At 38.8% G+C, this 12,796-nt stretch overlaps 1 protein-coding gene across 1 annotated transcript; it reads right to left on the bottom strand.

Annotated features, from left to right (window-relative positions):
• Positions 1–570: 570 nt before the first annotated feature.
• trim35-12 (tripartite motif containing 35-12) lies at positions 571–12,655 on the bottom strand. The gene is made up of 6 exons (XM_057817484.1): positions 12,098–12,655; positions 11,086–11,181; positions 10,770–11,000; positions 5,241–5,263; positions 5,049–5,167; positions 571–4,761 (listed from the first exon to the last, which is right to left on the bottom strand). Exons 1-6 carry the CDS (start codon positions 12,629–12,631, stop codon positions 4,202–4,204), a joined length of 1,563 nt encoding a protein of 520 aa, XP_057673467.1. The 5' UTR covers positions 12,632–12,655; the 3' UTR covers positions 571–4,201.
• Positions 12,656–12,796: the final 141 nt, after the last annotated feature.

Raw genomic sequence — 12,796 nt, 5'->3', positions numbered from 1 at the left:
ACTTTACTATTGATACAGCTGTATCTCTCACCTGTAAAACCGGATATCCGGTCGTATCGGTTTATCGTTCTCAAGCTTACAATATACGTTACATTATCGTCAGAAAATCCCCAAATTTTTATACTTTTAATAACGTTTTTTTTCCCCAAATTTGTAAAAACGAAAAATCAAAATGAATGCGTCATTAGCGTGTTAATATCTATAACCCTTGCTAAATCAGTTTTTTTTTTTTCTCATGGAACCTGCAGATCCATGTGTGACTTGCATCCATCAATATTTTTGAGAAATTACAAAGTTCTGAATTGGAGTCTCAATCATGAAATTGTATCAAATGGGTTACATTGGCAGTAAAGGGTTAAATATGCAAATTGCGCATTTCTTAAACCTTTAATAATGGAGAAAATGTTTACACACACACACACACACACAAAAAAGGCACAGTTCATTGGCGCAACCATTTTGTGATGTTAGTTATACCCACGCACATATAAACTAATACTCGAGCACAGGTGCATGTGTTAATCGAAAGGAAATTTGGGACACATTTGATTAGCTAAAATAGTACCGGCATTAATCAAATGTTTGCCCCCACTAGGCATGTGCCTGTTACCCGTTTCAAGGTTTACCATGAAAACGTCACTGTTTCAAAACCACTAAAATTTTCCGTCATACTGTCGAATGGTATTGGCTATTTTTTATGTCCCACAAACGCAGCGAGAAATGGCCTCGAGTGGCAGCGTTCACCCTTCCCAGCCTTCCCACTCCGGTTGTTGCTCTGTGCTTTGTGTCGGTGACACTGCAGTTGCTGTCAAAACTACACCTGAGCTTTTTCAAAACCCCCTCAAAAGTCTAGTCTTCGGTATTCGAAATACTTCCATTCAAAAGACTGCTACTGCTTAGAGGAGGAAGGACAACCTACGTGCAGGCAACACCTGCAACATGATTTCATATTTACGTGACCATCAGCCGTCACTTTACACTAAATTTAAGGTAAGTAAACACTATCATGAACGTTTACCACCACCTACGAGTGTTCTCCAGTGTGTCTAGCGATGGTTAAACAAATACTATAACGTGGCTAGTTAGTATGCCAAGATGGCTAACTAGTTTTCTCTCCATTTGAGTGCTTCTGTAAAGTCTTCTGCCATTGTAAACATTTTTATTTTCATAATACAGCCTGTGGTGTTTTTTTCTCTCGGCGAGTTTGTGTTGAGAGAGGGTGGCTGTGTGTGTATAATATGTAAATAATGATACAAGTCATACACATGTGCAGTCTCTTGCTCTCACTCTCCATTAATTTTCAACTAATCAATAGTAGTAGTGGTATATTTACCCAGAAAAGGTGAACTCACATTCCTGCCAGTGGCGCCACCAGGGGGTGTCCAGGGGTGGCCACGGCCACCCCTATAAATTGGTTGGCCACCCCGCTTGCCAGTATATCGTTTGATTGTTGTAGCATCACTTATGCATTTCATCCCAAATTAATGCATTTATTTTGTTTTGTTAAATGTAGGGCTGTCAAATTTATCATGTTAACGGGCGGTAATTAATTTTTTAAAATTAATCGTGAAAATATTTATCGCAATTAACGCATTCGCAGTACAACTCATTCACGCATAGCCGCAAATAGCTTACAATGGCGCCGTTTTACTTCTATACAGAGATAAGAGGCAGTGTCAAGTGAGTGGAGTAGATAAAAGCATTCATTGGGGCTATGCTTTTAATTGGCAAAAGCTTTGTCATCTCACCCACAGCAACTATAAATATTGTGGGAAGCGATGTGGGGAAGAATGTCAGGAGTTAATCTTTTTCTTAACACCCTGTAGTGTATCCAACGCAGAGAAGATATAATATTTGCAGCCACCACACACAGTCATGGTTGAACCACTTCCCATCATGCATTTGGGCAGAACAGTTAAGTCGCTACGGTATCATTTACTGAAAGCTCAACAAATACACTAGATGGCAATATTTAGTCACAATATACAAACTCACATTTATCGTTAAGAATTACAAGTCTTTCTATCAGTGGATCCCATTCACAGAAAGAAGGTTAATAATGTTATGCCATCTTGTGGATTTATTGTTATAATAAATACAGTACTTATGTACAGTATGTTGAATGTATTTATCCGTCTTGTCATCTTTCCATTCCAACAATAATTTACAGAAAAATATGGCATATTTTAGAGATGGTTTGAATTGCGATTAATTACGATTAATTAATTTTAAGCTGTGATTAACTTGATTAAAAAATGTTAATTGTTTGACAGCCCTAGTTAAATGTACACCTTATGCCTAATATATACATATCACAAAAAAAACAGAATTGTTGTGGAACTCAAAATGTTGACTGGACAGTTACAGACTATGCACATTAAATCATTAGTAACATCAATTATTACACAATACACCAAAGTATATCAGTAGCTGTGTCCTTAAGTCTTTCTGATAGTTTTCCCCTGACCTTTTTACTGCAATAATATCATGAAAACCTGAAATTATGGATTTTAGTTTTGGCCACCCCAAGATTTTAAGTGGCCCCATCTGGCCACCCCTGTGAAAAATTTCTGGAGGCGCCACTGATTCCTGCATCATAACTTGGACTGAGATAGAAATATGTAGAAAATGAGCAATTCTCTAAAATTGTTGAGATGAAGCTTTAAAGTCGGTGAAGTGCCTGTTATACAGGCTTAGTTTCTTATTTATAAATTGATACAACCCCTAGCAAAAAGTGTGGAATCACCTGTCTCTGACGAGCACTCACTCAGACATTTTATCATGTAGAACAAACTCCGATAAAAAGCTTGAAAAAAATCCAATGCAGATTCTTGACTCTTGACAGGGTGATGATGCTGGAACTTTGGTTTGGTGCTGTTCCAGTGAGATTTACAAAGATGACTGATAGAAGAAAACATCAAAATTCCCTCAGTCCATGATGATATGGGGCTGCATGTCAGGTAAAGGTACTGGGAGATGGCTGTGGTTATTAAATCTTTAATAAATGCACAAGTTTACATTGAAATTTTAGACCGCTTTCTTATCCCTTCAATTGAAAATATGTCATTTTTCAAGATGACAATGCATCATGCTACAGAGCTAAGACTGTTAAAGCATTCCTTGACGAAAGACTCATCCAGTCAATGTCATGGCCTGCAAATAGTCCAGATCTCAACCCTATTGAAAACCTGTGGTGGAAATTGGAAAAAAAAAAAAAAAAGATCCACAGCAAGGCTCCGACCTGTAAGGATGATCTGGCAACTGCAATCAAAGAGAGTTAGCACCAAATTGATGAATACTCATCGTTCATTCTTCAGAGACTGCAATCTGTCATAAAAGCCAGAGGTGGTGCTAGAGATGTGTTTTGATTGTTATGTTTGTTTCTCATGATTGCATATTTATTTCCCTGCACTTGCTGTATAAAAGTAACATTTACTGACCACCACAGTTTTTTTTTTTCATTTCTTTTAGTGTTTCTGAATGCTAAAGAGTTGCACTTTTGAACTGATTCATTATTTTTCAAGCTTTTTATCCGAGTTTGTTCTACATGATAAAATGTCTGAGTGCTCATCCGAGACTGGTGATTCCATACTTTTTGCTAGGGGTTGTATATCTATACATTTTAAGTGTTTTTACTTTTTTGGGAAAATATTTTTGTTCTAATGTTTAGCAACTTGAGCTGTGGCTGGGGGTTTAGTCTATAAATTCTAATTCAATGATATTTAATTATTTTTATTTTTATTTTAACATTATACAGTATTCATGTTGATGTTCCAATTTGCAAATATGTTGTGAAAACTAATTTTAAAAATCCTTTTCAATGGATTTTTTTTAACCCATACATCTCAAAATAACACATTTAGAGCTATAGTTGCAATACTGTGAAACGGCGGTATATTTGCTTAAGGTTATACCGTCAAAATCTCATACGGGCACATGCCTAGCCCCCATTTTGGGTGGACACTTTCTGGAGATAATGGATTTTATTTGTTTCTCACCACAATTAGGCATTACACAAATGAAATTCAGTGTTTTTTTCAATGTATTAAACATTCTCCTGGGATGGAGATGATGGTGTCTTTTTCTATAAACCTGGAAGACTGGCAGTGAAAGCTCATGGTTAAATGAAATTGATGGCACTAGACGCCCAGTCAATTTGGATCTGATGTTTAGCGGCGTAGTTGAGAAGTTGTCAGTTCCATTACCACGTAGCGCTATTCCACACGGCCACTGTCGCTGGGCAGATCTTGAGAGGGTTGGGATTATTCCCGTTAATGTTAGCTCCAGGGCAGAAAAAGGGAAACATCTTGTCGTCGAAGGAGTCGCTGAAGGTGTAGATAGGCGTCATGCCCACCGGATCGGAGAATATCACTTCACCCGCGTCGTAGTCCAGCTGCACTCGGACTCTGCTCAGTTCGCCTTCCACGTGCAAGGACGTACCGGGCCTGGTCATGGCAGAGTACTCGCCCTCGTAGTGCGAGATCATCCAGAAGCCGCCTTCGGGGCAACCCGAGATGCGGCCTTTGCGGTCGATGGACTCGCGGACCACCCCGAGCATCCAGTCGTCCTTGTCACCCACCTCCACCTCCCACGCGTGACGACCCGACGTGAAGCCTTCGGAGCCCAATGCGAAGACAAAATGGCCGAAACGTTCGGGGTTGTCCGGGAGCTGCTGGAGCGAGCCACTGTTGGCCACGCAGGTCAGGTCTTTGGAGATGGACAACCAGGGGTATGCTGTGTTAGGATCCAGCGTGATGGGTGCTAAAAAGAAAAAGAATAAATGGGATAACAACACTACAGTACATAAGTTTTTGTTTTTTTTAAATTAAAGTTTGGTCTCTTCACAATGCTAAATCGGAATAAATACACACAAATAAAACACACCCCAAAAATTTTTTGGGTGGGGTGGGGTGAAGGGGCGCTACTTCGCGAATTTTCAATTATTGTGGCAGGTTCTGATCCCCATTAAGCGCGAAAAATCAGGGATCACTAAATTTGGATTTTTCTAGACTCACAGTTCATATAATAAGCATTGAAAAGTCTCTTACTGTACTGAACCACCTCCACCATCTTCTCCCAAACGTGATACTTGAGGGAACTGACATGCTTGGCCACATTTATTAGCGCTCCAGACACTTTTTCCGGATCCTTCTGCGGAATCTCAGCTCTTCAAACCCGCACAAAATTAAAACAGTTACACAAAAAGTGCTACAATGTGACGTTAGAAATTATACACTTACCTTTTCTTCGTGTTGGGATAATTCTGAAAAAAAAAAAAAAAAAAAAATTGAGCATTAACAACATGAGTGAACACACATTCATTTTAGGTTAGTTCTTTTCATTCTTCTGCTAATGAATTTAAATTAGTTTGTCGTTTGTAGACTTCCAATCCATTTAAACCGGGGAGGGTTAGCAGCGAATGAACGAATAGTCAAATGGATTGGACGTCTGTTGCTGTCAGTGGCAGCCAATGAGTTGATTATAAATATAATCTACACTTACAGTATAGAAGACAAACATTCATCAACATAATTGTAGATTTGTTTGTTTTTTAATTGTTTTATTAAATTGTTGGTCTATAGTAAATCATTAATTATACATACCCTAAGAACATACATTTGTGTTTTATGTATTAAAACATACTATTTTAAATGGTAAATGGTGTTATACTTATACAAATTATGCTGTTATTGTCAGATAATTGTTGATTTTAAAAATTTGTATAGTTCAAAATTATTAATATTTATAATAGGGCTCGGATAAATGTCACTTTTTTTTTTTGTTAATTACCTTCACAATTTAACCTGAAGTTGTTTTAGGCATCTTGTGAGTAACAATGAAGAAAACAGATGACTATTCCCTTCAAAACTAATAAGTTATTACAGCTTCATGGCTTAACTGTAGTCTACAACTGTACTGTTTTAAGTACATAAAACCTGTTTTTAATAAAAGTTCTGAGTATAAAACATTAAAAGAATTTCTCAGACAAAAGTCCTGTTCTTTCAAATAAAAAAAAAAGTGCTGCTGATTGACATTTTCTTTTTCTTGTGGCCACAGCGCAGATATAAATTGTGTGAATGACCCATTTATTTTCTGTAACCAAAATAAACAGCAAAATCGAATAAGGAGGAGGCAGGCTGTAATGAATCCGTTTTCTGTATCAAATGGTTGTTCATAACATGACAATTTACAGTTTGAATGGGAATTTTTGTTGAAAGGAGATTAACCTGTTATATGAATGCAGTTTCATTATAAAAAGAAATGAAACTACTATCTAACAATAACTCAAGAGCTAATATGATTCTCCAAAACACAATACAAACGAACAATAAAGACAGTAATTAGCATAATTGCTAACTAGCTTAGCGGTCAGTGCTAAGTAGTAACGTATCATCAACAAAGAATACAAACAATACAATTGGCTTCATTTACTCACCTCTGACGGACGCACACTGTATCTAACAACTAAAGATGCACCGATACCTATACTAGTATCGGCAGGGGGCGCCACTCCAGCCCGAAATGGTGGTATCGTTATCGGCGAGTACCAACAAAGACGGCGCCGATACCATTTACCGGTCCATTATTATAACATTTGACCGCAGCCTTTTTTTCCTCCTGGCGCTCACTACACTCCGTCTCTGTGACATGTCTCACTGTTGTGTGATGACACGTGAATATGGGGTTATATACGTGAACACCAAGCAGCTATCACTATTAGCCTGCTCCAGACCAATGAGAGCGGGCCAATAGCCACTCCTAACCAATGACAGGGCCACTTTTTCATATGGAGAAACCAGGAGAAATGGCGGCGGTCGGGAAGTATTTCAAAATAGAAATCCCATCGATTAAAATCAAGGGCTGCATGCAAGATTTGCGGCCTGAAAGTTTGCAGATGTGGAGTTAAATCGGCCAACTTCAATACCTCGCCTGATAAAACATTTGAAGACGAAATGTGAACGAACACAACGAGTTTGAGCCTGCAAGAGCAGGACTGCTATCCAGAGGAAGGGCGCTGGATCGGAGCAACAATCAGTTCACTACGTCTACTTTACTTTTATTGTGCTTTACTGAAAGAAATGCCGCAGTAATTTGGGAACTGTTTCCAAAGTAGGGTTGCCACCTTTCAGAAATATAAATAAGGGACTCCCCCCTCCTCCCTGCGAGATGTCAAATGGCGATCTGAGAGGCAAATATCTTTGAGACCACCCGTGCTTAAATGCTGCGCTGATGAGCCTGCATTGGATTCAGGTGCGACGTCAGGAACGCCCCCACGACCCGCCCAGCAACAAAACACAGTCTAACCAGCAGCAGAATGTGACAATAATTTCATGAAAGTTGCACTGTTTGGCCTTTGAGAGGTTTAAAAAAGTTTATTCAGTTCATTCAGAATGTATTATTATTAATTTATTTTTACTTTCTTACTGTTGGGCTAGCATTATACATGTTTTATTAATTTTACAAATGTAGCACTATTTTGGACTTTGAGAGCCAAAGGTTTATTCGACTATTGTCTACTAGGGTTTAGTAGACTATTCACTTTGTACTAGTCTTTTTCCTATTTTGCAAAGGTAAGCAACAGCCTGACAAAGCCTTGATAGAATGATTTCACATCCAATTATGTAGCTCTTTGGGAAAAAAAAAAAAAAAAAAATATTTATATATATATATATATATATATATATATATATATATATATATATATATATAAAACGGGGTGGTATCGGTATGGTATCGGTATCGGCCGATACTGCACAGCCAGGTATCGGTATCGGGGTCAAAAAATGGTATCCGTGCAACACTACTAACAACACACACGACTCAAGACTAACTCTCAAGTAAATATTATTAATTCAAAAATTAAAACAGTGTAGCAGTGAACTCACTCTCTCTTATATAGGGCGCCGTTTGTAAAGCAGCAGATGCTCAAAATTACGACAACATTTTCTCACATTTGGTGCCACACAGTGTTTAAAATGGTGTGAAATTTTTAGTCACTTTTTTTGCACATTTACAACATTATTCAGCAACTTAAATTTTGAATCCAGAACCAAATATTTAATTTAAATCTTAAACTTATATCCTGTATCCAAAATGTTAAATCAGGAAACGGTCGGAACTAAATATTTAGCTTAATATGCAAATTCACATGAGTGGAGACCGGAAGTAACAAAATAAAAGCTGGAGCACACAAAATACTCTTTAAATAATTTCTCCTAAATATGTATTTTACCTATATATTGTTATTATCACAATGACTCATGTCCAAGAGTAGACTGCCACTGTTGAGTAGGTTTTTTCAAGCAACGTAAACAGACAGTCTGAGCTGCTCCACCACCTTTTATTTTGTTACTTCCGGTCTCCGACCATGTGAATTTGCATAATAAGCTAAATATTTAGTTCCAACAGTTTCCAGATTTAGCATTTAGGATATAGGATATAATTTTAAGATTTAAATTAAATATTTATTTCTGGATTTAAACAATCAGGTCCAAAACGTCTTATTTAAAAATAAATATTTAAGTTGCTAAATCATGTTGTAAATGTGCAACAAAAAAAAAAAGTGACTGAAAATTTCACACCATGTTTTAAACACTGTGTGGTGGTAAAAATGTGAGAAAATGTTATTGTAATTTTGAGCATCTGCTGCTTTACAAACGACGCCCCATACTCTTAGCACTTGTGCAGCCTCACATTACACGTAAACAAAGACTCAAACGGGACTGCTCATAGCTGCCAACAAAAAAATCAATTATCAAATTTGTTAACAACTAATTTATTAATCGATTTAATGATAATAAATGAAGAACTATTTGTTACGAACGCAGTTGCTACAATAAAAAAAACTATCACCTGTGTTTTATCTAAGAATTATGATATTTTACAAAAATATAAATATTGTTAAAATAAACAATTTGGCTTCCTGATCAATTAAATAATTACTCTGAATTAAACATTATTGGAATTATTTTGTTATCAATAGGACATTACATATTTTACATGAGCTATGTTTTTTAATTTGATCTTCCAAAATTGACTTAAAAAATCCAACATGTTAGCTACAGTGCCTTGCAAAAGTATTCGGCCCCCTTGAATCTTGCAACCTTTCGCCACATTTCAGGATTCAAACATAAATATATGAAATTTCATTTTTTTGTCAAGAATCAACAACAAGTGGGACACAATCGTGAAGTGGAACAACATTTATTGGATAATTTAAACTTTTTTAACAAATAAAAAACTGAAAAGTGGGGCGTGCAATATTATTCGGCCCCTTTACTTTCAGTGCGGCAAACTCACTCCAGAAGTTCAGTGAGGATCTCTGAATGATCCAATGTTGTCCTAAATGACCGATGATGATAAATAGAATCCACCTGTGTGTAATCAAGTCTCCGTATAAATGCACCTGCTCTGTGATAGTCTCAGGGTTCTGTTTAAAGTGCAGAGAGCATTATGAAAACCAAGGAACACACCAGGCAGGTCCGAGATACTGTTGTGGAGAAGTTTAAAGCCGGATTTGGATACAAAAAGATTTCCCAAGCTTTAAACATCTCAAGGAGCACTGTGCAAGCCATCATATTGAAATGGAAGGAGCATCAGACCACTGCAAATCTACCAAGACCCGGCCGTCCTTCCAAACTTTCTTCTCAAACAAGGAGAAAACTGATCAGAGATGCAGCCAAGAGGCCCATGATCACTCTGGATGAACTGCAGAGATCTACAGCTGAGGTGGGAGAGTCTGTCCATAGGACAACAATCAGTCGTACACTGCACAAATCAGGCCTTTATGGAAGAGTGGCAAGAAGAAAGCCATTTCTCAAAGATATCCATAAAAAGTCTCGTTTAAAGTTTGCCACAAGCCACCTGGGAGACACACTAAACATGTGGAAGAAGGTGCTCTGGTCAGATGAAACCAAAATTGAACTTTTTGGCCACAATGCAAAACGATATGCTTGGCGTAAAAGCGACACAGCTCATCACCCTGAACACACCATCCCCACTGTCAAACATCGTGGTGGCAGTATCATGGTTTGGGCTTGCTTTTCTTCAGCAGGGACAGGGAAGATGGTTAAAATTGACGGGAAGATGGATGCAGCCAAATACAGGAACATTCTGGAAGAAAACCTGTTGGTATCTGCACAAGAACTGAGACTGGGACGGAGATTTATCTTCCAACAGGACAATGATCCAAAACATAAAGCCAAATCTACAATTGAATGGTTCAAAAATAAACGTATCCAGGTGTTAGAATGGCCAAGTCAAAGTCCAGACCTGAATCCAATCGAGAATCTGTGGAAAGAGCTGAAGACTGCTGTTCACAAACACTCTCCATCCAACCTCACTGAGCTCGAGCTGTTTTGCAAGGAAGAATGGGCAAGAATGTCAGTCTCTCGATGTGCAAAACTGATAGAAACATACCCCAAGCGACTTGCAGCTGTAATTGGAGCAAAAGGTGGCGCTACAAAGTATTAACGCAAGGGGGCCGAATAATATTGCACGCCCCACTTTTCAGTTTATTTGTTAAAAAAGTTTAAATTATCCAATAAATTTTGTTCCACTTCACGATTGTGTCCCACTTGTTGTTGATTCTTGACAAAAAAATTAAAATTTTATATCTTTATGTTCTGAAGCCTGAAATGTGGCGAAAGGTTGCAAGGTTCAAGGGGGCCGAATACTTTTGCAAGGCACTGTATATAAACCCTGCTTTTAACAGTTTAGTAGTTTTGTTAAAATTTAAATTTTCCAAGCAGATTGGAGAAGAGCCTCACCTGCAGAAAGAGCGCATCGCCGCCCGCAATCTCATTCTCGACGGCGATGACTGTGTGCGAGAAGGTCAGGATGTCCCTTGTGATGCTCTCGGCCTTCTTCCTCACCAGCTCGTGCTTCTCCTCCGCCTCTCGCTGGACAGCAGCCAACCGGGCCGTTTCCTCCTTTTGCAGGAAGTCACGCAGCTGCTCAAACTCCTCTTTGACCTGCTGCTCCGTGGCCTGGGTTTGATTCTGAGAAAAACAAAACCCTTGGCTGACGCTCAGTGTGGTCATGCGGGGCCCTTTGGCGCACCCTCGCCTGCTTGTTTATTGATACCTTGATATGCACAGTTGTGTCATCACACTCTTGCTTAGCCTCATACAGGCGCCGCAGGTTCTTCTTAAGGGGGATCAGATCTTTCTTCAGCCCCTCCTAATTTAAGACAATATTATTTTTGCAACTGAACACTGCTCTAGAGTAAATGAGATGATTTAAAATGAATCCTTTATTATTACCAGTAAAAATGTAACAAGTGCGAAAGAGCGGGATTGAGTTTTTCTATATTTTCATTGCCTCAAAACTTAATAGAATTATTCCAAATTCACTCACATTTTTTTTGCATTCGCATCATAACTGAATTAAAAATATAATTTAATGAAAATATAATTTGGTATACTTTTATATTTTAATATTGATTAAAACAAGCAAAAAAAAAAAAAAAAAAACAATACTTGTTTTGATTTTTTTTTTCAGTAGGAAAAGGAATATTAACTTTTTGCAATTCAATCACTGGTCTGCATTTTATGTAGAATGCAAAAGCACCAAACTTATATTTTCTTGCAAAAAGAAAAAAAAAACACACAAAAATTTTTTGTTGTTGTTGTTACTAGGCACAGTATAAAAGGGTAGAATAATAACTGCCTGGAAACCAAATGAAACAAATGTGAAATTATCAGCGGGAACGATTAATATATATTTTTAAAGGTCTGAATTATAACTACCCCAAAGGCTCCAAAAAATTACAAACTGCATTAATTTATATTCTTATCACTTATATTTTCTTGCCAAAAAAATACAGGATGAAACCAATAACACACTTTACATTTTCAATTAAAGTACCCCTTTGTATCAATATCCTTGGGGCTGCACAATGGCAATTTTCATATTATAGCACTAAAATTACTTAATTCACTGACATTTGGAAGCAGTTGGAATATTAACCTTCGGTACAATTGATGATGATAGACGGCCGGCAGCTCCAGAGCCACACATGGCTCTTTTCAATGTTTTTGCTGTGAATTTAAATTAGTTTTGTCGCAAGAAAAAACGTGGCTGACGCTAGCCTTACCTTGAGATCGTGCGCCCCTTCTTCTAGTGGGCAGACTTTGTGACCCTGATGCTTCTTGGAGGTGTGGCACACACAGCAGAGGACCTCCAAGTCATCCAGGCAGAAGAGCTTGAGCTCTTCCCCGTGGGCGACACAGCTCAGTTCCTCCCGTGCCTCCACCCTGTCCCCCCCGGGGGTCTCCTCGTTATCCGCCTGGCGCCGCCGCTCCCGCAGGAATGTGTCGGCCACATTCTTGAGGGCCAGGCTGACCGTGGGCTCGGTCAGGGAGCACTTCCTGCGGCAGATGGGGCACTCGCGGCGGGCCTTCTTCTTGTTCCAGAACTGCTGCAGGCAGGCCCGACAAAAGCTGTGGCTGCACTTGAGCACCACGGGCTCCTTGAAGATCTCGCAGCACACCGGGCACGATAATTCTTCCTCCAGCACAGAGCTAGAGCGCGATGACACGGCCCTCGGGCGTAAGGCGCTGCTCGCTTTAGAGGTCTGGAGGAAGGAAAGCATCCCAGGCTGGGAGGATGCACGTGGGCGTGACGCCATGGCTTTTGGAAATGTGTGTTCCTCAACTGTGGTGGGTGGACTATGCTCAGTTTATATGCAACGGGGGTTTTTGGTCAACAAAGACTTGAAAGACAGGTTCAGGAAAGGCCACATTGGCCACTTTCTGGTGCATTTTTTTCACCAACATGCAATCATGTGATGCAT

The sequence above is a fragment of the Corythoichthys intestinalis genome, chromosome 16 (genome assembly GCF_030265065.1).
Source record: "Corythoichthys intestinalis isolate RoL2023-P3 chromosome 16, ASM3026506v1, whole genome shotgun sequence".
Taxonomy (NCBI): domain Eukaryota; kingdom Metazoa; phylum Chordata; class Actinopteri; order Syngnathiformes; family Syngnathidae; genus Corythoichthys; species Corythoichthys intestinalis.
The sequence above is the reverse complement of the archived record's forward strand: the minus strand, read 5'-3'. Positions and strand labels throughout refer to the sequence as shown.